Genomic DNA, 26928 nt, shown 5'->3' with positions numbered 1-26928 from the left:
ATCTTAAAAAAAATTTCCATGTATTTATCTACTTGTTTTTTATTTTTTAGTTTTCAGCTCCAAATTATCTCCCTCCCCCTAGACTCTCCTCTACCCTTTGAGAAAGTAAACAACATGATACCCATTATATACGCAAAGTCATGCAAAACTTTTAAAAACTTTTTTTAACATTTGTTTTAAAATTTTTAGTTAATTGAATGGGATCTTAAAGGATCTCTGATCCCAGTAATTTTGATTTCCCTTTATAACTGGGGATGGGGAAGGAGAAATGAGAAATGGGGAAAGAAAAGAAAATAACCTATCTCCTACTGCTCGGGAAATAAGTTGTTAAACATAACTTTGAAGATCCTTCTCCCTACTATTTCATAAAGTAGGGGCAAACAATCTATAGCATACATTTTCTATAAAATGTATCAGGAAAAATTCCAAAATAATAGCTTTTTTATTAGCAAAATGCTTCATCTATGTAGTTCTTTAAAACTCTGCCAGTTTGACTTTGGGGTTATTCCTTTTTAGTAGTTCTGATTACACTTTATCTGGTGAAGGTAATAGCTTACCACTCTCTTTTGAGAGCAAAAGGAGATCTAGACAACACTTTCTTTTATTCGTTCAACAGAGTACCTAAGAACCTACTCTGTAACAAGGCATAAATAAAGAGTTTCACTTCCATCTTTGTCTCCGCCATTAAAAAGGCAAAAATAGGATGTTGGTAATGGCACTGAGTTTTCTTTGAATATAGACTATTAAGGGATATTCAGGTCATATTTGCATGTATTATCATCCAGTTCAAAATACATATAAAAGAAATCAAAAGTCAATTAAAGTTATAGGGCTGAATCCTAGACAAATATCTATCAGTTCTAGTCCTAAGTTTTTATTTTTATCTAAATTCATGAACATGATTCATGTGGATAGCAAGATGAGTTTCACCATGACCAAAGGTAAAAAGTGGCTAACTATAACTGTGATATGCTCACAGGTCAATGTGGATAGTTAAAAGCATTTTAGTTTATGCTTAGTAAGTAGAATAAATGATGCTCTTGGTTATTAGAAACCTGGCTTTAAGGAGTTTTTATGGCTGAAAGGTGATACAAATAATAAACTTACCTTGTAAACCCACTAGACTCCAGAAACAGCTTTTTGCTGCCAAAAGCATGCACCCATAATCAAAGTTTCTAGCAACATGGTGAGGAAAAACAAAGGCAGCAGTGTGGGTTGGCAGTGGAATCTGTAACCCAACCTCAGAGTCAAGGCTCACTGTACCTTCTGTGTTTTTATGTCAAGCTCTATAGATTTCCTATTTCCTGATGTAGGGCTGAGGGAAGCAAAAAGGAGCAAGACTTGAAACTACTATAAGAAACTCTCTAATGCTTTGGGAACAGCAGACAACTTGCCAAGGGGACCCAAAGCCCCAATAATTACTTAACAAAATCCAAAAAAAAAAAAAGCCAAATGCTAATATAAATCCAGAAGTTGTTTCAAAGATGCCAACCACATTACATTGAAACAAAGTTAATATGCTCCAAGCCACCACAATGTATCTCCTCTTGCTCACGTTTTGAGAAAGAAGAGAAACAACTCCTTTTCCACATAACTACCTAAAACTTCTGAAACTAACAGAAAGACATATTGGCATTTCCCTCCCACAAATGACTAGAGAAAAAAATGGTGCCACTTCTTACGCTGTATCTCTGACATCTCTAGTAATCCGATAATTCCATTCTCTGAAAAATTCATTTTCTTTGTCAAATTCCCGTTCATCTTCTCCAATGGTCACTGTAAACCTTTTTTCTTCAAAATCAGGTTCCTGTTCTTTTCGAATGGTTGCCTTTTTTAATACCTACCATTGCAAGAATAAAACAACATATAAATCACTTATAAACAAAATACTATCACAATAACTGAGGAGAAGGGGGAAGGGGAAAAATAAGTAGTCACCTGTGTATTCTGGTTTGGCATTTAGCACTCCCAGAGACTCTAAATGGGAAGGATGCTAAAATTAACACAGCAGTCAGGCAGAAGCTGCATGATGGTGGAGATACGTTTAAAAAATGATGCCTCTAGCTTTGCGGGGGAAAAAAAATCAAAGCACAGAAAAGTATCCAACAAAATCACAAATCTCTGGGACTCAGTTTTTTTCATTTGTAAAATGAGGGGTTTAGAGTAGATCTTAAAAGACCTTTCCAGTCCTATATCCAATGATTCTAAATGCTATTGGTTTTTAGAATAGAATAAGCAAATCAAGTTCTTCATTAAACCACTGGAATTGCAGTCAGCTTTCAAGCCAAACTCATCAAAGATAGTCACAGATTTAACTCACATCCCAACAGGCAGAGATCCTATCATTATCACAAATAGTTTTGGGGTTGAGCCAAGAGACCAAAAATATTTAAGTAGCCAAAAGCATGAAGATAAAAAAAAGAGGTAGAATGGAAGACAAATAGTTCATCAAAAAAAAAAAAAGAGTTAAGGCCTAACTATTCAAAGTAATTGCTAAGTGTCAACATCATTATTAAGGTCACTCAAGATTTTAAATGGCGAGGGGGGAAGGAATAGGGGTGAGAAGGAAAAATGCGTTGACTAATTTGATCATCATTGAGTTTTTCCAGAGGACACACTAAAGACAATGGGATAACATTTTATCTATACAGAAATTGTGAAGAATGGAAATGGAGTAAGGCTATATCCATAAACTTTTTAGGTCAAGTATACTTTGTGGAATTTTCTATATTAAGGAATTTGATTTAAAGATAGATTAAGTTTTCTAATATAGTATACTTGTAAAATGCACCTGACAATGACTGGATTTGGTTTTAATACTGACCAAATATAAAATCAATAACTTATTTATATAATGCTGTTTAAATTTACCAAGCACTTTTTTTACAACCTTATGAGACATTCTGTCATGGTTTCCACTTTATAGATGAGGAAACTGAGGTATAGACATAGATACAGTGCTTGTTCATTGTTAGTGGTACAGCTGATGTTACAGTGCTTGTTCATTGTTAGTGGTACAGCTGATGTTAGAACTGGGACTCAGATCTTTTGATTTAAAAACAATCATTATTGCTACTATATCGTGTTGCCTTTAAAATAATAAGTAGATCTTCTAGTCTCCACTTCAACGCAGGCTATAATATGTCCTTCCCAGGAGATGGGCTCATGTGACCTAACGAAGTCTATAAACTTAGAGATGTACTATTCATGAATGTCTTTCTTTTAAAAAAGTAAAATAAAGTTAAGGATATAATTAAGACTATAGTATTTAGAACTGGGAAGATGCTTCAAGATCATCTAGTACAACCCCATATTTTATAGATGGGTAAACTGAGGCCTAAAGAGGGGAGGGAAGTGACAAACAAGTAGTAAGCAGCAGAAGCAGGATTCGAACCCAGGTCCTCTGACTCCAAATTCGGATAGCATGAGTCCACAGAAGTGTGAAAATAATTCCCAGTGGCTTTACTGTGTTTCATTTCATTCTCTCTGGATCAGATAAATGCTAATAATGAATTTTAGGCAATGAAGACTGTATTTTTCTTTTTCAGGTTTTCTGCTGTCCTTTTACCTCCTTTGCATGCCGGAGTCCTCTCTCCCAGGCACTCTCTGTTGGGGGTTCTGGAGGTGGTGGAGGCAGAATTTCATCAACAACTGGTCCACCCTATTAAAAGATTAGCCCCAAAATTAAACTTTTACTGGATTTTAGGAAGTGGAAATGACAAATATAACCTCAAAACTTCCAAGTTTCATTACAGCAACCTAGATAAATCAGACATTGTTGAGGATCACTGACTACATGTAGAAAACATACATTTGAAAAACATAATTATCTGAAGCTGCAAAGATGTCTTCCTACAACTAAAGAAGTCATCAGATTTAAGTTTAAAGACACTAACAAATATCAGAATTTCTTATTAAGCCAGTATCAGAACATTTTAACTATGAAATTTGACCCCCCCTCCCTCCCCACCAACCCCAAATCTATAAAGCTTTAATGAAAAGAGAAATTCATACCCAAGGATTGGCAGGCATCAATGGATGAGGTCCAACAGGTGGTGCACCATTGGGTGGAAAAGGGTCTGGTTTTGTGATCAAAGAATAGTTTCCTTTGTCATTCACTCCAGGATGGATAAATCTACAATTCATTCCCCATGTACAGTGACCTATAAAAATATAAAATCTGGTAAGAATTTGTCCATGGCTATTTTTAAAAATCCTATTACTAACAGATCTACATAGGATAAAGAAATTCAAGATATAGTATTTCACAAAATTTAAAGACACAGACAATAATATTTCTTTCTTTTTAAAGTATAACAGTTGGAGCAGAAACTGATTTTCCTGCAAAGAATTACAGATACTACTATGAATTTTCAACTGAAACAGCACAATTAGCTCAGACATCTGTCTTTTTTAAAAAACAAGTTTTAAGTTCTTATAAACTAGCTCTTAATCACCTATTTGGTCTGAAAGAGGAAAAATATTCATTAAATAAATGGCTAAGAATTGTTATACAAGGACTGGATTACATGTGTAAAAAATTGAGTACATGAACAATACTTTAGATATTATACTTTTAATATGGGAAGTCAGGAGGCAACAAGAACTTATTAAGTGCTAGGCACTATGCTAAGCTGCTATGGGCAGTAGAGAGAAGAGGGAAAAAAATAAAACACACATACCCTTGCCAAAGGGAAATCAAGCAGAAAAGGATATACGGATCCACTTATATGGAATAATATGGAATAAAGGTACCCTATCTCTCCTACTTCAGCACAATTCTAGGCATATCTGATCTATGACCATCAGCTTCTGCAAGTTATAAGAAGGATAACAAGAATAAAGATGGCCCTGAAGCAGAAAAGCAATATGATTTGTGTAAGTGGCTTGTAATAGTAAAAACTAGTACAGGAGTTAAAAAAAGGAAAATACGACTTTATCTGTGAGTCAGAAACAAAAAAATCAAGGAAGTATAATGTAAACTTCCACTCTGGTGAAAAAGAGTCAAACTTCTCTACAAATAGAGACAGACTATATATAGTAAAAAGTGGCCAGACCTGGGTCACACTGTAGCACTGATCTTATCACTCTAGACTTCTTAAACAGTAAATAGCATAGATCCTATCTAAGAATTATTTTTAAATAACATAAAAAAATTAGAAACTTAAGCAGTTTACTTTTTAAAAAGATAGAGAAAAAAAAACCAACCAAACCCTACCAGTATTTTAAATAACTACAACACTGCAACACTTCTTATGATAATAGTATGTGACATAATTCCCTATCAATCTAATATTTTCAAATGCGTAAAAATGTAAACTAGAATTTTAACCAGTTTTTCTTTGGTTCTTTGATGCACCTGCACTTAATTCGGGTAACTCTTGTCTCCATTTCCCACTTTTCCTCCATTAAGCCTGAGTGAGCAAGAGTTGATTTTTATAAAACATCAAGTAAAAAATCAAAACAATCATAGAAGTTGCTAAAATAAAACTACATATTTTCATATGTCCTGTTGTTTAGTTTTATTTGATGGTAAACCAGATAATATGATATAAATAAGCATATAATTCTAAGTTTTTCCCAACAATTTCCCCTTCAGTTTCCATTCTTTCAATGTTTTAACAGGAAGATACTTTAGTATTCAGAGATTCTGAAATTTTTAAGAGTGCATAGGGTGAAGCTTAAGAAATAAATAAATTCTAAGCCTATACTTTTATATAACCAATGTATGCTTTAAACACAAAGAAGGAAGAAAAACTAAACCAGCAATGATGGAAACAAAAGAGAACCAATACAATGAACGAGATTGGTCCATATTCTATAAGGAGAACGAATTAGAAGCCTAAAATATGAAAATAGGAGTTTTAAAAAATAATGTTCAGGGGGTACCTGAGTGGCTCAGTGGACTGAAAGTCAGGCCTAGAGATGGGAGATACTAGGTTCAAATCTGGCCTCAAGACACTTCCCAGCTGTGTGACCCTGGGCAAGTCACTTAACCCCCCATTGCCTAGCCCTTACCACTCTTCTGCTTTGGAGACACAATACACAGTATTGACTCTAAAACAGAAGATAAGGGTTAAAAAAAAATGTTCATATATACTTTCTTTCCCCTGAATTTAAAATGCCAATGAAGTGAAGTTGAGATATGTATAAAATATTAAGCATTGTGTAAATATTTACAAGCCATTTTCCATGGCTATTTTATTAACCTTTATTTCCAATAGTAATTTACAAAACTAAATAATTACTTCATAGAACTACACTAACTAGTTTGATCAGAAACTGCAGAATTTAGTTGAGTAACTAGGCAAGTAAGATAAGGTAAATGGACTTGATGATCTCTGAAGTTCCTTTTGGCCCTTTATGTCATGATCCCATATGATTCTTGTGAATGCTTCATTATTTTGTTTGAATATATAGAAAAACTTCACATGTATTTTTAGGAAATGAAGTTTTCTAGATGACTGAACTCATTCTTTTTAAGAAATAAGTTTCAGATATTTATCTTTCTAAAACACATTATACACTTCCTAGCCTTCTTAAACTGAGTGCATATATTGAATATAATTATTTTCTCAATAACTCAGGCCATCATTATAAATATCAATTATTGTTTTGTGTTATAATACCTTTAGAAACTATTGAGTTGCATAGGATTATTCTATCTCTCTACATTAAGTAGTCCCAGACTTCTAAATGCTTTAATATGGATATCCTAAAGCTGACACAGGATGCTATTTCTTCCTAAATGAGTTGCTATTCACCTACCTTAGCTTACACACAATTTTCTGATCTGATGTGTAAGGATTTCTCAATAATTATTGACTCCTCACTCAATGGCAATTTTCTCTTATTTATTCGTATGATGGATAGTTGATCCTGCCAGGAAATAAGACTACCATAACAGCTAGAGGGCAGGGGATAATACTATACCAAAAATGAATAGGATACAGTTTTTTTTTTTTTAACCCGTACCTTCTCTCTTAGAATCAATATTGTGAATTAGTTCAGACAGAAGAGTGGTAAGGGGTAGGCAATGGGGGTTAAGTGACTTGGACTTGCAGAGGGTAATACAGCTGGGAAGTGTTTGAAGGTAGATTTTAACCCAGGACCTCTGTCTGGCTCTCAATCCACTAAGCCACCAATATGCCCCTACAGTATTATTTTAAGCCAATTAGCTGCTCAGTACAGAATTTTGTATTGGACAAAGAGGAAAGGAAGAATATATATCCTATGGATTAAACCTCTGCATGAAGTTATTTTAAAGTTTAAGTCGTGGGGGCAGCTAGGTGGCTCAGTAGATTGAGAGAGAAGCCTGGAGACAGGAGATTCTGGGTTTGAATTTGGACGCATATTTTTCCTAGTTCTGTGCCCCTGGGCAAGTAAGTCATTTAACCTCAATTGCCTAAGCCTTACCACTCTTCTCCCTTGGAAGTGATACTGAATATTGATTCTAAGAGAGAAGGCAAAGGTTTAAAAAGAAGAGACTGGTCAATGAGAAGTCTTTTCAGAGGAAAGAGCAAAGAATTGAAATTTTAGAACTGAAAAGGAGTTTAGACACCTTCTAGTTCTATTATCTGTTGATTCTAAAGTTTTCTTTGGAACAATTTTCTTATTAAAAATTCTCAAGTAGGACTAGCTGGGTGGCTCAGTGAATTGAGAGCCAGACCCATAGATGGGAGGTCCTGGGTTCAAATCTGACCCCAGACACATCCCAGCTGTGTGACCCTGGGCAAGTCACTTAATCGCCATTGCCTACCCCTTACTGCTCTTCTGCCACAGAACCAACACATAGTATTGATTCTAAGATGGAAGGTAAGAGTTTTTAAAAAATTCTTAAGTTACACACATGCTATTATAGCCCATTTCAAGTCCTCCACATGTCAGAGAATGATTAAGTTAAATCATGACATGATCATTTGATTTGGAGATAACAATTAGATCAAAATCAAACTGCTATTTACAATTAGGTAAATCTGAACTTGGATCTTAGGAACAGAGGATAGAGATAAGAATGTCTGGAATTAACCAATGCAAAAGAAGAGGGCCAAGACAGTAGACCGAAATGAGTGGAAGAGAAAAACATAAAACCACAAACTTAGTAGGGAAAAATAAATAACATCATAGCAGAGAAAACAAAGGAACAAGATATGCCAAGCCTGCTAAACAAATTCATTTCAAATTCACACTTCACATTTGAGTTTCTCAATCACGAATGAAAAGCCTATCCATATTAAAAATAAAATGAAAAAAAACAAACCACACACAACCAAAAATGACATACACAAATCCAAACCAAAAGTTTCTTCCCATATAGTATCTTAAAGCAAATTTCAAGGTAAAAATAAAAGATAAAAAGAAGAAAACAGGTATTAGTCCAGATTTTAAAGATTAAGATCTTATCAAACTTCCACCTGATGTTCCACCTAGAGTCATACTGTTCAATTCATAGAGAAGAGATATCACCGTTTCTTTCTGAGGGCTGCTCCACTTGGAAATCCATGCCGAGAATGTTTCTGTTGCATCCTGTTGAAAGGGGGAACCCACCTTACAGAGGTGGGACATGATCAAAGAGAGTACCTTAAGAATCTGGCCTTGTAAAGGGGGCCTTATTCACCTTTCCTTATGAAAAGCAATTTTTTTAAATAAAAAATTTTCAAATAAGGTCCTGGGGCTATAATCACTTATATAGTCAATTGTATAGTGATTACTATATAATTACTCATTGTACAATCACTTATATTGTCAATGATCATTCAAGATCTCATGGGGAGTGGGGTGTAGTATCAAGACACAAAAGAATATAAAAAGCATCATAGCATGGACCCCTGACGATATCATATATTAAGGTTCCAGTGCATTCAACACTGTCCTATTCTCAATAAAGACTAAACATCACCTTTAATTCCTTGGGGATGCAGTAGGCTTTACAAATAGTATTATCAAGTCATCTGAGTTCATATACAATTACCTTTCATGAAGAATCGGCAGGTGGGACGAGGCCTCACCTTCCTATCACTAGGATCCTTCACTTCTCCTTCTTCCAGATCATCATCCTGAAATAGAAAAAAAGATAAAGTAGTAGGAATCCCAATAACAAAAGTCCCTTCATGAAAAAGCAGGGAGAGAGGAACCTGACAACAAAGTGCCACTGTCACTAAGCTAAATATGTAAAAACCAGTGCTGTAAACCTTGGCTATTTTCTTTTTAGTAATCATGGGTCAGAAGCAGGCTGGCCAAGAGTCAGGAAGACTTATTTCTGACACATACCAGCTGTGTGACTATGGACAAATCATTTAATCTTTCAGGGGCCCAAGGAACTCTCAAAGAACTACTGACATTAACAGACAAGTTGTACTGTACTAGTAAGAGTTTCTGATATTCACTTGAGAATGCCAGTTTCAGATTTTAAAAATATCCATCTTAGCCCCACCTTCCATGGGTAATTTAAATGTGTAAGGGATGAGAAATTTTGGCCTCAGGCAAACGACTAGCAAGTTTTTGTATTTTATAATTACTTTTCCACTTAAGGTTTGCACAGCACTTTTCTCACAACTCTGGGGTAGACAGTACAAGTATCATTATTACTATGAGTTTAATTGGTAATGGTACACATTTAAAAGCATAAACATTTTATACTGTTTGATTCTTAATTACATAACAGTATGCTGTGGCATATTACTAATGAGAACCTGAGAGTGACAAGCAGAGTAAAAGCCATTATCCATAACACGTATGAGAGGAAAAGGAGGCTAGCCCTTTATAAGGAGAATGAAAATTAGATAGAAGCATAAATCACCTGGAAAATGCCTTTTACATGTTAATAGCATGAGATAATATTTGTAAAGTGTCTGGCATATACAGGTACTTAGTAAATGCTTGTTCCTTTGGACCCTAACACCTCCCTCCCCCAAAGTTAGGCAGATCTTCTATGGAGGATTTATGGAAAGACTAAACAAGATAGAAGAATAATTTGGGATGAGAGAATCTGGATGAACTGTTATTTGTTATCAGTGAAAATATCTACGCTGATGAGAACATGTCCCATCAAAGTTCTAAAATAGAAACAGCTGTACTTTTCATCTATCTTGAAAATAAGACATTCCCTACTCCATTAAGAGAACTTATGTCAAGTAAATAATATTAATGTCATTAATTACTCTTGTACAGAATTATTTTTCTATTCAGTAAAAGATCTATGATTTGATAATTTTTTATATTTTCTAAGAGCTAATTTTAAGTACAAGGCAATTTTGAGAAGATTATGAAAACCTTATTTCAACCATTCAAATGAAAGATTTCTAAGAATAATCTTCCATTTAATTTTTAAGGAAACATCAAGTTCATACTGTGTCACAGCAATTTAAAGCCTATTCCTCCTCCCATTTTCCATTTAACTCTTTTAAAAAAAGATTCCTTCCCAAGACTTCCCAAAACCCTGGTAGAGTCATCTAATATCAAAATCAATCTAACTGAAAATGATTCAGCAATGAGGACAAAAAATGTTGAAAAATTCTCAATAGCTTCCTTTCAAGGACTGTAACAAAGTCAATTCACTAAAAGTATAAAAGTTAAATCTCAAAAGTAGATTCCATTTTTCCCTTTGTTCCTATGTGAGAAACTCCTTTAGAAAGGATCATAGCCATTTCCACTCTTCCTGTTAGGCTTAGGTCAAGCATAGAAAATAAAATTATAGACAGTTGGAAGGCATAGTAGTTAGGCCTGGAGTCAAGAAGACCCAAGTTCAAAGGTAGCTTCAAATGCTTATTAGCTGTGTGCTCCATGGACAAGTCATTCTGTTTGCCTCAGTTTCCTCAATTGTAAAATGGAGATCATATTAGCATCTACCTCATAGGATTATTGTGAGAATCAAGATATTTGTAAAAACATTCAGCAGAGTGCCTCTTGGCACATGCAGGATTTCTGTATATACAAATATGTATATCTAGTCATACAAATATATATAGAGACAAAAATTATTATAATTTTATTGGACTACATATAGATGATATTATGATTGGACAATAATTTCCAGAAATGAGTGTATGACAAATACTATTAATATCATTAAGAAGTAAACTGAAAATTCTAATGAGATTAAAAAATGCAATATAACTTGTTAAATTTTCAGATAAGTAATTCAACCTCAGTACTCTTCTAAATTGTAGACGATTAAAGAATATTGTCATTTTCTATCAATATAAGTCTTACAATGCACTGTGCAGGTGGAAAATTTGCCACACCTGAGCTACATTCCCAGCATCCTTTTAAGTTATGTCATTTTACATACAGAGGCTTGGGAGATAAATTTGGCTGAGACCGCTATGGAGTTCTTTTTGGTAAAGCATGGCAGGTGGGGGTATCTCTGGCTCTGAGCTCTGCTCACTTGGTTGAATTAATCTCTTTCTTACTCATTTTATTATTATTAAATCCTATATAATAAATACTTTGAGTATTCATTTTTAATCTCACAACACTTAAAACACTAGGAAAAGGGACACATACATCAAAAGTCAATTATTGAATTAGTTAAGGGCTGATTTATCTAATTTATAGAATATTCAAGTTCTGGCTTTCAAGTAAACACCAGTTTCTCAAATCGTGGTAATTACTACTAGGCATTAGACTTACAGGGCAATAAGTCCAAAAAAAGGCAGGGAAAAGAGAACAGAGTCAATCTTGCCTTCTTCAGACATAATCTATTATAAAGGATGCTATTAATGAATATTTCAGCAAATAAAACCATATGCAATTTTGACTTGAAAAAAGAATTTAAAAGTAATATAAAACATTCCCTGAAGATAATGAATCAACCTGTGTCCAAAAGAACAACAAAATTTTGGCATCATCAAGAATAGCATAGATACAAAATACTTTTCTGTTCTTACACAAAATCATCGGACAACTATGAACTTCTGATAACAAAGATGACAGAGAACTTTTGATAACTAACATGAATGGAAGGATATTTAATAGTGGTGTAAGGAGAGACTAAAAAAAAAGAGCCTCTTCAGTTCTGAAAAACAAAAAACTAAAAAAATGATGTGATTAAAGGCCACAAAATCATAAATAAAATAGTGAAGGTGAAAATGGGCTTGTTCCTGAAATTCTGGAATATTAAGATAAAGATGGCCCTGAGAAACATTTCACATGTGGCCTCATTCACTCACAAGTAGGTGGTCCTGGGAAAGTTATCTTAACCTCACTGTACAGCCTCTCTGCCTCAGTTTCCCTGCAAGTGTGTGTGGGGGTAATAATAGTACCTAACTCAACTCATAGGGTTGTTTTGAGGATGAAATGAGACAACATGGACAAAGTATTTTACGAACCTTAAAGCACTACATAAATGTTAGTTATGGAAACTAAGTGAAAAGCTTAGGACAACTATAAAGTTGTAATTCACAAAGCAAACTACAAATTTGTAAAACTCTTAATCTGATTTGAAAATACAGAATATATTTTAAAAGGTTTAGTTAAATTCAGATAACTGAACTATAAAGAAAGTAGGGCCATTGGAAATCCAGAAAATTCTGAAAGAGTTGATGGAAAAAAATTCGATGATTTCAAGCCACATTATGTCCTATGGCATCTCAAAAAAAAGAAAGGATGGCCTGGTTGGACCAAGGTCCTCAAATTATTAATTTAAAAACAGTCTAATCCCTTTGTCCTGCAATCAAAATAATCCAAGTGTTTGCTATAAATAATTATTTTAAAAAACTTGTAAAAATAACTTCATCTCAGATGATGGTAGATAATTTGTTTTGTTTTCTTCTTCTAAACCCTTATCTTCTGTCTTGGTTTTTTCTAAGAGAGAAATGGGGCAAGGGCCAGGCAAATGGAGCTAAGTGATTTGTCCAGGGTCACACAGGTAGGAAGTGTCTGAGGCCAGATTTGAACCTAGGTCCTTGTAACTCCAGGCCTGGTACTCTATCTATGTGCTACCTAGTTGTCCCTCATAGTTATATTTGAAACTAAAGAAAAAATTTATCATGACAAAATATAACTGATACAAAGTTTTAGTTAAAAAATGCTGGTCCAAGTAAAACATGTTCAAGGAGATTAATATACGAATCAAGGAAAATCAAGCAGACTACAAAAGTGATGGGAAAGAGGAAAGAGGGATAAGCTTACCTGCTACAATAACCTATAATTTAAAAGCTGGATGTATATATCATGCTAACAGAAAAAATCCTCGAGAATTGAAAAAAATGATCAATCCAAGTCACTTTCTAGAGTTAACACAGCTAAGAAACAATTGTAGTTGTATTGGATGCTGAGATGAAGAAAACAATTAAGTAACAAGATCTCCTTTGGTAATGAAACCTTTTGCCTATTCTATTCACACACACACAAAAATAATAATTAAATGAGATGACTGCTAACTAAACCAACCAAACCTTACTGGATGCTTTTAAGTATGCTCTGATTTCTTTTTAAAAATAACTCAAGGGGGCAAGTCATTGTAATGCTTCAGGTGAGAGGTGATTATGGCCTGAACGACAGTGGTCATCATTTAAATAGACAGAAGGGGGTAAATACAAGAAATGTTGTGAAGGTATATATGACAATATTTGGATATGTGGGCAAGAATTTGAGAATATCACCAAGGTAGGAGACTTGGGTAATCAGAGGGGCAGTGGCACTACAAGGGAATAAGAATTTATTAAAGCTTTTACTGTGTGCCAGGCACTGTATTAAGTGCTTTACAAATATTATTTCATCTTATCCTCACAACAACTCTGGGAGTTTGATGCTATTATTAACCCCATTTCAGAGTTGAGAAAACTAAAGCAGACAGAGGTTAAATGACTTGCCCAGAGTGACAAAGTATGAAGTATCTGAATTCAGATTTGGCTTCAAGTGTTCCTGGCTCCAAGCTCACTATACTGTTTCTAGTTGCCTCTACTATGACTAGAAATTGAAGAGTGGGTTAAGGTAGGAGAAAACACAATGTGTTGTTTTGTACTACTTAAGATTCTTACAGGACATTCAGTTTGAAATGTAGAATTGGAATGGACATAAAGAACTTGTGAGTTTTCTGCACAGAGATGACAATTAAAAACATGAAAGATGATGAGGTCACCAAGGGGGAGATTTCAGAGAGAAGAACAACAAGGACAGAGGTTTGGGGGTACACCCATAAGTAGGATGTGTGATGAAGATGCTGATCCTGACTAGTCAAGAGGTAGGGGAAACAAGAGATCAGTGCTATAAAAACCTAGATAGGAGAGTAGTTAGGAGTAGGTCAAGAGAGTAAAATGGTATGGAGAGGTCAAAAAAGATAACTAAGAAAAGGCCATTAGATGTGGCCATTTAGCGATTATTGATGATTTTATAATTGAGTTATTTCAATGCAGGAAAGCCAAGTAGAAAATGTTTGGAGACTGAGAGAAAAAGAAATCGAAGCACCAATTCTAATAGCTTTTTCTAGGAGTTTAGCGGCAAAAGGGAAGGAAAATATGACAAGAGTTTAAGAGAATGAAAGGATCTAATGTAGATGGGTTTGTTTTGTTTTTCTTCAAGGATGAAGGACACTTGGGAGCATTTATAGGTAGCAGGAAAGGAAATAAGACAGGGAAAGATTGATAATTAGAAAAAGGGAATGAAGAATTATGTGATAATCTTCTGGAAAACACAAGAGGGGATGAAAGCAAGAAGTTGGCCTTGGTGACTCAAGGGACCATATTTCATCAAAGACTAGAGTAAATAAGAAACAAACGGGAATTAATGATATAGGAGATTATGAGACAGTAGAAAAGGAGCCACTGGGGGCAGCTGGGTAGCTCAGTGGATTGAGAGTCAGGCCTAGAGATGGGAGGTCCTAGGTTCAAATCTGGTCTCAGACACTTCCTAGCTGTGTGACCTTGGGCAAGTCACTTGACCCCCACTGCCTAGCCCTTACCACTCTTTTGCCTTGGAGACAATACACAGTATTGACTCTAAAACAGAAGGTAGGGGTTTAAAAAAAAAAAGAAAAGGAGCCACTAATGAATGGCCTTCATTGCTGATATTCTCAACTATAAGCACTGGGAGAGAAGGTGATGGAGAGAAGAGAGGTTTTGGAATAGCTACCTTGAAAATTGTGATACAAATTCAAGTAATGAGAAGTAAAATGAGGGCCCAGTTGAGATTAGCTTGCAAATTTGTATACCCAGTAAGCAGTACTGAGTGATTTCCTTCAGCTACCCGGTGAATGCATGGTGGGAGTAATCCAGGATCAATATGTGGGAAGGCATAAGTAGTGGCAGGACAAGGAAACAAAGAGTTTGGAAGTAGATTACACAGAGTTGTAATGGGAAAGGAGGAAAATGTAGCAAATACAGGGATTATAGCCTCAGAAAGTACATAAGGACAGGAATAAAGCAAAGAAAGACCTTGAAAGAGAGGTGATTATAATTGGATAAAGGAATGCTTTAGTTTTGATCAAGGAAGTAGCATACTTGTGGATGATTATGAAAGCAAGAGTGTGATAATCTCTGTATGGGTTTGAGGTGGACTGTTAGATAAGAGTTGAGGAGCTTGAGCTCTTAGGAGGTTAGTGTTTAAAGGAATATCAACATATATTGCCAAAGTCCTTTATTATAAAGGCAATAAATTGGGGTTGAGAGAAACTGAGTCAGGTGTGGAATTCCTTGAGAAAGAAGAGTATGACTTGTATAATATAACTGCTACCAGGATCCAGACTGGGTGATAACAGTTGGATAGAGTAGACTTCAAAGGAAGAGAAAGTACTGAGTGGAAATAGCAGGAGAATCTAAAAATTGGGAGAAAGGACATTCTAACTTTCCCTGCTAGACTAGTGTTCCTTAGGGTCTAAAAGAAGAAGCAAGTGTTTCTGGAAAAGAGGGCTGGATCCTCTGCTTCTAGAGCAAGTGCTTTCTCAATACATCATGAGGCTTTCTGGTTTCAGAGAAACTCTCCCTCTCCCTTCAAGGCCTTCCCAGAACACAGCAGCATTCTGTTATTTGAAAGTGAAATCCATTGGGAGAGGCTCTTGAGACAAGAATACAAATGGTAGGACAATTAACTTTCCTTATCCAGGTTAAGACCAATAGAAACAAACCAAAATAAGCAGTAATCATCAAAACTACTTGGTCCTCATTAAAAAGCAGAATATATGATAGATAATCCAAAACCAACACTTTAATTAACTTTAATCTCTTTCCATTAGAAGTCTTTAGCCAAATCCAACAAGCAATAAATTAAATTTGAGTTTCAAGGCATATTCCTTCCCATTTTTACTATATAGAAAAAGTGGTAATAATCATTGAAGTTTACTAAGCAAGGCACTACGAACAAAACTGACCCATGGTCATTTATTTTCAATTCACTTATACAACCTAATAAACACCAAGACATGCTTATGATTAGCCAACTGCCTAGTCTAGGCACAACCTTTATAATATTTCCTGGACCAATTGTTTTGCAATGGTATCATTAGCACACCATATTCCTATGATTCATTATATCAAACTCTATAAAAATCACAAAACCTAGCTAAGCATCTCTTTATAATGTCCTGTGAAACTATTTCCCCCATATCTTTTTGCCTATTGTCATGTTTTCAGATAATCAATTAATGACATTAGACAGTAGGGTAATGAGTATACATACAAAAACTTATGCTGAGTGGAAATCTTGTTTGTTTCCTTGGGAGAAGACAGATAGGATAAAAACTTTAGTTAAATTTATGTTAGTTTTCAAGGCTATTACTTACATCAATCTCTCCATCATCTATTTCTCCATCATCTTCCTCTTTTTTTTTCTCCTTAAGAGATTCCAGGTGCTCTTTTTCCTCCCCATTTTTACCACTGGATTTCTCTTCTTCCTCTGGAGTACCTTCTCCTTTCTCATCCTCATCTTCTCCACCAGCCTTCTCGGTCTCCTCCTCTTGAGCAGTAGTTGTTGGTTCCTCAGGAACCTCCTCATCATAATCTAATTCATGCTCATCTAGTTCTCTAGTGACTGAAGAGGCTTCATCTCTAAGATCATTTGTCCTGTTGTCTTCTTCTTCTTCCTCCTCCTCCTCCTCTTCCTGACATGGGGAGTTCTTAAGATCTTTGCTCTGCTCATTATTATCAGAGTCCTGAGACTTTGTTTCACTTAATCGGTCCTCCTCATCTGAATGATTCTCTTCTTCACCCTGACTCAGTGCCCTTGCTGCATCTTCCTCTTCTTCCTCCAAATCAGTGCCCCTCCCACCCTCTCCGTCCAACTCCCGATCAGATCCACTTTCTTTCAGAATGTCATCATCTGAGAGCTCTTGTTGTTCTTCCTCTGGAGATCCAGGATCTCGATCAGGGCTCTCACACACATCCATCAGTATCTTCTGGTCTACAAAAGAAAGAGAAATATATACATTTACCAAATTCAACACAAACTGGAAAACAAATCTCATTTCTTAGCTCTCCTGACCTGAAGGGGAAGAAAGGGGCATGTCTCCCCTTTACTTGGCTTTAATCCTGAACAGATATTCTCCACAATCTTCTTACTCTCCAGACTACTGATGCTATATGCTCCCTAGGTTCAAATATTTAGAGCTGAAAGAGACCTCAGAACTCATCTAGTCTAACCCTTTACAGAGAAGGGGACTGAGATCAGCCCAGAGATTAAATGACTCGCCAAAGGCTATAGAGTAAGTGGCAGAGCCAGGATTGAAACTCAATTCTTTTGGCACCAAATCTAGCAATTTTACTACTGTACCGTTCCAAGAGAAAACATTCAATTAAATTCTTTAAAATCATATAGATCCAATTAAGAATTGTATATTAATGTGATATTTATAAACCACTTTAGAGATTTTTAGCAGTAACAATTCAAGTGAAATGTCAAATGGGTAAGATCCTCTGTATCCCCAGCATGCTTTCTCCCTTATTCTCTACCTTCCCCTAAATACAAATGCAATTTAAGGCAATATTTCAATGTTACGATTTTGACATAGGATGTTTATTTTCAATTGTAGCAATAGGGGGGAAAAACACCTCAATAAGACCTTTGCCGCAGGAAACAATGTGATTTTATGTAATATGTTGCTTCCAAAATTAAAGGTGGTCTCCATATGGTACCCACTGATACCTGTACATGGCACCAGACTGTAAACCATAAACCTACCTTTTGCTTTAGAGTTAACCTTAGGGGCCTAAAGCAGAATAATTGTAGATAGTTCTTTAGCAACTCTCAGCATGCATTTCAAAGGGTGTCCACGTTGGTACCTGTCACTTTTCATGTATAGGTACTGTGTTAACATCCACCCAGATCAGAATACCTATTAAAAATAAGTTAGGATAACAGGTAGTAGGCACTAGTGGTCCATTTTATGACCTGGGACAACTCAATCCACTGGGATGGATTTATTTGTATCAATGTACACTCCAAAAGTAGAAGAGCTCTTGTCGTACAAAAGATGACCATAGAAGCAAAGATTTAGAATGCTATGAACTAAAGTATTACTAGTCTAGCCTTCAAGGCCAATATAAAGGGAGATCAAAATTAGGTATAATATTTAAGGCCATTTTGTATTGTCAGGACGTTTAGTGGACATTGTCACATCTACAACAGGTCCTCCCCACCAAAATTGTGACTCATGACTTTGATATAAGCTGCCAATGGGTATATTCACCTGTAGAGAAGAACTTCTGGTAGAAAATTCTCCATATTACGAGAGCTGTGCTTACATGATGCTGACAGTCTCATTCTGCTCTATTCAGAAGATATTCAAGTCTATTTTTACTACTCCAGATTTAATTATAAAGTGCACACATGCTGGTATCCCACTCAGATGCTTTAGGAGGGTACTTTGTTCTTCCTTCTCCTGTATTTAAATGCAGGGCAAGATGGCTGACATTTACTAATTTCATTCTGCATGTTGGTGGCAGAAAAAACACTGAGCAGTTTTCATGCAGTCCTCTGAAATCTACAGGGATGTACACACTGGCTACATTCACAGCATCACAGGATTTAGAGCTGAAAGAAACTTTAGAGATTATCTAATCCAACCCCCTCAATTACAGATGAAGACCATGAGGGTAGGAGATGGGAAACAGCTTGCCCAAAAGTCACATGGCATATTCAGGGACAGGATATTCCACCCCCTCCCCACACCATCCCCCAATTTTAAATTCACTTCTAAACCCAGGTCTTTTTTACTCTAAATTCAATGCAGTTCAATACAACACAATGCAGCTAATCTCATACCCTGGTAGACTTCTATCTCAGTCTTTCCCTAAATAGCAATGCCTGAAAACTCATTTCAGGCCATGCCCTCCATGGCATACCACCCTCTTCTAGCATAGCCTCACACAAATTGTCCCACTTCTTGATGTTTGTCTCTGTCACAATCTTAATAATGAAATTGGATAGTAATATCACAAGTACACTATTATCTTGGTGAGCTAGGGCAAAAAAAAGTACCCTGAATTAAAGCCTACTTGTCATCCAGTGCTTACTGGTTTGGGAAGAAAGTCTCTGGGCTCACTCTTTTAAAAGTAAAACATGTTTAAACGTCTATAGAAGCAGAGTAAAAGCTCAGAAATACATTCCTCCAAAGAGCTAGTCACAATTCTCTGACAATTATTGTTTTAACAAATGAAAAAAATTCTCTGTAAAGGACAAGCCATGTCAATTTACTTTAAGATGTGTTTACTTAGAAGCTGTGATTTCATATGTGTAGCAAATCCAGTAGAATAAATTCCCTCCATCAATGAAGTTACGCAACTCTGTAACTTAAGAGGCTGACAGTTGCTTAGAGGCAATGGGGTTAATGGTCACACAGTTAGTATGTGTCAGAAACAGTACTTGAACCCAAGTCTTCCTGATTTCAAGGCCAGCCTTCTCTTCCCTGCCTTGTTTGCAGAAAGTGACCAGCCAGCCAGAATGCAAAGAAAGAAAACAGACAAAGTTAAGAGTAACAGACATATATAAGCCATTAACAGAATATATGGGACACATTCTCTCACCCATCTGATTTGAGAGTGACCCCATCTCCTCCTACAGTCTCTTCAATACTATTGTAGAAAGAGAATGGAATGAGAAACTTGTCTTGGAATGGGAAAGGAAAGATGAGAAAACAGAATTTTTTTCTTTTTGCAAAGCTATACTATTTGAACCTCATGCTTAAAGTTGCTCTAAAAGCAAGTAAATAAATGGGGGGGGGGGTGACCCTCTTTGCCAGGGAGAACAAGAATGTTGGTCTTTCTGCTTATACTTCTCACTTCCTCTCCCTAAGTCAAGTGGGAACAGGGGTTGACACTGCCAAAAGCTCAGCACCATTATTATTAGCAAAGTGAAAGTCTCATTCTTCTAGTCTTGATGATTGGATAATATTAAAGTACTATATGAAGAGTCACTTTTGCACTGGCTGTTGGTTACACAGTAAAAGAGCCTTTTATACTCCACCTGATGAATTTAGATAATCTTCCAAAGAATGTCTTCTCTATACTACTACTTCCCAAGAAATGAAGATGCCAGATTTCATGGACTACCTACAAAAGCAAATTTATCTATAAAATTAAGTTCCAATTAAAACTATAGCTAAAAACCATGCTCCAGATGAGCTGTAGATATCTCCTGCATATGTGTGCTAAGCACAGACTCAAAGTTGGATTTTAGAGGTTCCTATCTGGTCCAACACTCATCTGGTCTAATCTTTAGTTATTAATCTAATTATGACATGACATACCCATTCAAAGATCTTACATTCCAAGCACTATTATAGTCTACTTCTAGCCCCTCACACATATAATTTATTATAAAGCATGCTAACCTGGCTTAAATTTAATTAGGTCAAGATCCAATTGCATTTCACATTTATGTAAAAATCAATTTATGATGTTAAATGAGAAAATGTAGAAATGAGGGCCTTTCTGACTGAATCAGTTTTAACCAATCCAGGAAAAGAGCTTCTAAGTAAACAGAAGAAAATTCACTTTAAATTTGCTGTCCTCCCTATATGGAAGGAACATTCTAGGTATTTCCCAACTTATAAACACTAGACTTTGAATAATCTTTACTGATAAGAACAGTCATTGCCATCAATCCCTATTTGCTCTTTTCTGTACTAGGCTGTGGGTACCAACAAAGCTCTGATCCAGAATGGCCCTCCACAATGTGTTCCTGCTGCTACATCTCATTCCCTACAATTGTACACATTTCAGAGAGTCTCCAAAAGCTCAGGGAATCTTTCATGTATTTTGTTCTGTCATGTCATACATTAAAGAAGTTTTGGGGGCTGTCCTAGAAACCTAAATGTCATTTATAAAGACTTTCTATGGAAAATGCTGTAAAGTTCCAAATAGTCGAACTCCAAATGATTTTGTGGCACACCCCATTTCTAAGTTGGGGAATGACTGTACTAATGGCAGGAGGACATTTTCTTTGGATTATATTCTTCCAATGCTGTTTGATTCATCAAGAAATCTGCATTAAGTGCTTACTATATGTCATATCTGTTTGCTCTCAAAGAATTTATTTAATATCAAAAAGAGATATGTGTACACACACACACACACACACACACACACACACACACGCACACACGCACACACGCAGGCATGCGCCTTATTGTGGAATTCCCCTTATTCAATAATATTTTTTCCAAAATAAGTATAAGAATTTACTTGAAGTCCATGGAATAGTGATGGCCAATAGAAGGACCAAACATGTGACCTTGGCCTTAGATTATGAAATGATAGGCTTGTTTGTGATTTGAACCTGGTATTAATGGTACCAGGCAAAAGAATAATAAAAATACAGATGTGACCAACTAAAATCAAGCTCTGATTCCACAGGAACTGTTGCCTCAGTTTTTATTCTTGTGACATTATCTCAGATTATAAAACTTTGGAAGATCTCTTCTAATCTATACTTGAACATGAATTCCCTTTCCAACATGAATCATCCAGTTTTTTTTTTTTAAAACTCAGAATCCACTTAAAATGTACAAGCTATCCCTTCCAGCTTTGTATTATTTTCAAATTTAATAAGCACTCTATCCATATCTTCAAATTTATTAATTAAAATGTCAAACACCACAAAGCTAAGGTAAGTAACAAATAGACCTAGACATAAATATATTTTTAAAAAATTACAAAAATTAAGTACTTGCTAGATTTGTGTTCCCTTCTAAATTCAATTTTTTTAAAAAAGAAATTATTCAAAAGAACTTCCTAATTCCATTTCCTATATTCTTCAGGGCCAAAACCAAGCTTTCATATGCTCATAAGAATGTTTCAGAGCAAGGGCAGCTAGGCAGTACCGTGGACAGAGTGTCAGGGCTGGAGTCAGGAGGGCTTGGGTTCAAATATGACCTTTGACACTCCCTAGCTGTGTGACCCTGGGTGAGTCCTTTTTTAATTAATCCTGATTACCTATCCTTTGCCCCTCTCCTGTCTTAGAATTGATTCTAAGTTAGAAGGTAACAGTTGTTTAAAAAAGAAGAATTTCCAAGAGCAATAAAAGCACTAAATACACTAAGTACATCCACTATTCTAGGAGGAAGTCTTTACTTCCCAGGCAGTCAGTCTTGCCCTCCCTTGTAAGACAAGCAAAAGTTAAACCTCTGGTGATATAATAACTAAGTGTATTTTTTGTTGTTGTCCCCCCCCCCCCCCAAGTGTCTTTTATAAGTATAAATGGCTTTACTCTGAGGTCTTACTTTTCAACACAATAGCAATAAATTTGAAAGCCATTATAGCATAAAAGATAAATAATATTTAGTATAAGAGAATGAATACTGGTTCTAGAGTAAGTTTCTAGGTTCGTATTTCATTACTGCTGCTTATTACCTTGATAAAATCTTGGCCAAGTCACATAACTTCCCTGGGTTCCAGTCTCCTCAACTACAAAATGAGGGAGATGGCCTACCTTGCCTCTGAGGTCCTTTCTAGCACTAGTTCTAGAACTCTATGAATCTATAGGCATCTGAAAGAAACATCAGACTAAGCACACAAATATGGTTTAGTAGCCCAGGACTAAAGGTCAGAAGATATAGGTTCTTCAATCTGTCACTGACTATTTATATGACTGATTCAGTTGCTAAAAAAGATATTGACAATTACCACCACCTTATAGCTAAATAGAGCTTTTGCAATTTTCAGGTCTTGGTTTGGATATTTAAGGATTTACATATGACATGATATATAACTTTGAAGTGATAAAAACTGATTTTAAGAAGCAAAATTTTGAGATTCATGATTTCAACAATGTGAATACTCCCTCCAAAAGTCTAAAATAAGTGCATACCTAAATAGACTATTTTAATGAGTTATTGGGGCCAAATAAATTCATCACTATGTTAAGGTTCTATTGATACAACCTCAATGAGCAAGGCTGGTCTTCAAACAAGTTCCACTGCCAGACCCCTAACTCAAAATTTTTGTTAGGATCTACCAGAACTTTGTGCTCAGCTGGTACAACATTCAAGAACACAATATTACCTCCACACCATTATAAAGCAACTAGAGAAATTATTTGGCTTAGTTTTAATATGTAAAATAAATAAATATATAGTTACCCTGCAAGGTTACATGTTTATTCCAACAAATACTACTAATTTGTAAGCCAAAAGAAAATTTTAGTCAGTTTTATTCAAACTGTTTTAAAAACTTCTTTTCAGAGTTACATTAGTCTTTTCAAATATAGTTGATAGTGGCAAATCTCTGTCCTCTGGGGAACAATTTGAGTTTAGAAAGAGTAAAAAGCAACCTCCAGGCAAGTTTAATAAATAACGAAGATATCAAACTTGGTAATAATATTTTTTCGGTCAAAAGGCAAGTACTATTATAAATTAATTACCTTGCTAGTCTTCTGTAGCTTGTAAAGGGGTTTTGAAAGGCCTCTTTAAAATCTTTTCTCCAATAACAGCATCATTGGAATAAGTATATATAGTTACCCAAGGTGATTTGTTTGAAGGTCAACATTCATTTAGCTGTATGAGTTCTTATATGCTTTTTCTGGTTTTGTTTTGAAAGCATTGCTACTTTACACTCATAACTTCTAGAGCTCACAAATGAGAGATGAATGCTCCCAGAAGGAAACTTAATATTGTTGGTGACAGGGTATCTTTTATGAACAACCTTTAAATTTAACTATGAGCCTCATGGATCCATGGGCCCCTAATGAATCTTAGGGCAGTCACTCATACTTTAACAATCAAGAAATACTGAAATGTGAGGCAGTGAGGTGGCTCAGTGGATAGAAAGCCAGGCCTAGAGATGGGAGGTCTTCAGTTCAAAGATAGCCTTAGACACTTCCTGACTGTGTGACACTGGGTAAGTTACTTAACCCTAATTGCCTAAATCATTATTGTTCATCTGCCTTGAAAGCAATACACAGTATTGATTCTAAGACAGAAGGTAAGGGTTAAAAAAATTACTGAAATGTGGCAAAGTCAAAACTTACTCTGCTCATGGTCAAGGCTTTTCTGTATCCTTTCTGAGGTGGCAATACCATTTCTCTATGGTTACAGATTACCACCTAAAGACTTGGGTCACATCTCAACCCCAGGAAACTGCTTAGCAGTTATCAACAACTTAAAGGAGAAAGGTGTCCTGGCCTTGGTGGAGCTGACTCAATGAATGGTCAATACTCTCTGAGGAGAGTCCCTAATCTTGGAGAGGGGTGCCCTCAATTTCCTTGCCAAGGAAAGATATGAAAGAGCAAAATCACAGAAAAGGAATTACTTAGAAGGTTTGGTAGGATGGAAGGAGAACCAATGATACGGGGCAGCTAGGTGGCTCAGTGTATTGAGAGCCAGACCTAGATACAAGAGGTCCCGGGTTCAATTCTGTCCTCAGACACTTTCTAGCTGTGTGACCCTGGGCAAGTCACTTAACTCCCATTGCTTAGCCCCTACCACTCTTCTGCCTTGGAACTCATGCACAGATTCTAAGACAGAAGATAAGGGTTTATAAAAAAGAAAGAACCCTTGTCACAAAATGACATTATGTACAAAACGAGATTCCTTTCTTCTTTTAGAAGGAAAATGTAAAATTCTCCTAAGTTAGCACAGTTCCAGACACACAGTAAACACTTAAAAGCACAACTCAATTGGACAATGGATTTAGAGACTTCAATTGACTTCTCAGAAGCCTCAGTTTTCTTATCTGTAAAAAGGAAATAACATTTGCACCATTGGCTTAAGAGTTAGAAAAGGCGAGTTCTTTGTAAACTTTACTGGAATAATTTTAAAGGTTTATGTAATAAACTTCGCTCTCCACAATAAAGCACCGTTGACAAACGTATGTAGCCAAGTTTAAGTTTTAGTGTTAGCTCTGCTGCTGGGAAAATATGCGCAGGAGCTGTAATCTTCACACTTTCCCTGCCATTGCTACAGTTACCTCAAGCCAATCAATAACCCTCCCGGTTTTGTTTCCATCTTCCTAATCAAACAGACGTGAATTTACGTTGTTTTTTCCTACTAATAGGAGCAAGTGCGGCTTGGAGCAGAGCCAAAGGCACATGAGAGCGAGGAAAAGCCGCAAATTCTGGGTCCCCTGCACCCCGAAGTTTCTCATGCCACAACTTTCCCCTCACGAAAGCCTTCGCAGAACGGGGTTGCGGGCCTTTGTGGTCGGCCGGCCCGGGTCACGTAAATCTCGGGCCCAGGATTTGTGACAGGCGCAGGGAGACCCCCACGGCCGGCCGGCCCGCCCCGAGCACAGCCCCAGGAAGGAAGCCCTATGGCCCGGGCTTCGGGGGCGCAGCCCCCCGCGCGCGCCGCTCCCCCACGGAGCCCGGCGCTGAACCCAGCCCCTCCCCCCCACGCCCCACGCGCGCACGCGCACAGCCTCTCGCGCGCGCCGGGGGAGCCACGAGCCCCGAAGTGCTTGAGCCCCTCCCCCCTCCCCGCCTCCGAGGCCCCAGCGCGCGGCCTGGCCTCTCCTCCAGGGCCGCCGCCTCCGGCCGGCCCCCGCCGCGGCCTCCAGCCCAGGCCGGGCCTGCGCAGCCGCCGCCGCCGCCCAGCCTCCGGCGCCCGCTCCTCACCTCACCTCAGCGCGAGGGCGGCCGCGGCGGACAGGAGGGGAACGGGGCGGGGGAGGGGGGGACGGCGGCGCGGAGAGGCGTCTTCCCGGTCCTTCCGCTCCTCACAGACCTTGGCTGCTTCTGCTCCGGCTCCGACTCCGGCTCCGGCTTCGGCTTCGGCTTCGGGGCGACGCGGGCGGAACAAACGGGCTCCACTACCCGCGGGGGCCGGCCATTGTGCGACGTCATCAGGCCGCGACCGCCTCTCTCCAGAGAGCGGGCTTCCCTCCTCCCTCCTTCTCTCTGGCCCGGGCCAGGCCGCTCCGCCCCCTCCTCTCGCCGCGCCGCGCCCTGCCATGCGTACCGTGCGCGTCGTACGTGCCTTGCTTAAAGAGACAGGCGTTGCTTCCAGCGTGAGACCTTTCTGAGAAGGGAAGACGGGAGATAGGAGAAAGGGGAAGGATGGAGGAAGAGAAAAGGGGGCGTTCCGGTTTATCAATCCTTCGACCAATAAGAGTTTATTACGTGCCTACTGGAGTTAGTTTACTGGGACTGCTCACGGGAGAGACGAAGTAAAAAAACGAAACAGTTTCTACCCTCAGAGTGCTTAACGTTCTAACAAGCATGTATGAAGGCAAACACATGAAGAAGATACAATATAGCTTTGGGGTTGGTGGAGGAGGGGCAGACTTCGAGCTGCGGGGGGAGACTTGAAAAGAATCTATTTTTGAAAAACATAGCACTTGAGCTGAATCCAGAAAGGAACGAGAGGATTCTAGGAGGTGGAGGAGGAGAAAGAGGTGACAGCCTGTGCAAAATCATAGAAAATGGAAGGTGGAGTGTCAAACATGTCTATGGTCGGGGGCAGTAACAGCCAGTAAGCCATCACAGAGTCCCATTCTTGGAAGGGGAATGTTTAAGAAGACTGGAAAGAGATGATGGAGTCAGACCATCAAAAGCCAAACAGGA

The 26928-nt window shown here is 37.4% G+C and overlaps 1 protein-coding gene across 16 annotated transcripts in view; it reads right to left on the bottom strand.

The window, feature by feature from the left end:
* The window catches only part of ZC3H18 (zinc finger CCCH-type containing 18), a 95240-nt gene extending 69012 nt beyond the window's left edge, over positions 1-26228 (bottom strand). For 2 of the 16 annotated variants that reach the window (XM_007477291.3, XM_007477297.3), the window contains exons 1-7: positions 26090-26228; positions 16718-17334; positions 8972-9056; positions 8467-8547; positions 4015-4163; positions 3569-3661; positions 1683-1840 (exon numbers count right to left, since the gene is read on the bottom strand). In XM_007477291.3, the coding sequence (XP_007477353.1) occupies positions 1683-1840; positions 3569-3661; positions 4015-4163; positions 8467-8547; positions 8972-9056; positions 16718-17320 (1169 nt within the window). In that variant the 5' untranslated portion in view covers positions 17321-17334; positions 26090-26228. Of the gene's footprint in view, positions 1-1682; positions 1841-3568; positions 3662-4014; positions 4164-8466; positions 8548-8971; positions 9057-16717; positions 17335-18619; positions 18964-25980 lie in introns of all 16 variants that reach the window. The other 14 variants (XM_056810756.1, XM_056810768.1, XM_007477296.3 and 11 more) reach the window with 10 other exon arrangements.
* Positions 26229-26928: the final 700 nt, after the last annotated feature.

This window comes from Monodelphis domestica, chromosome 1, assembly GCF_027887165.1.
Source record: "Monodelphis domestica isolate mMonDom1 chromosome 1, mMonDom1.pri, whole genome shotgun sequence".
Taxonomy (NCBI): Eukaryota; Metazoa; Chordata; class Mammalia; order Didelphimorphia; family Didelphidae; genus Monodelphis; species Monodelphis domestica.
The sequence above is the reverse complement of the archived record's forward strand: the minus strand, read 5'-3'. Positions and strand labels throughout refer to the sequence as shown.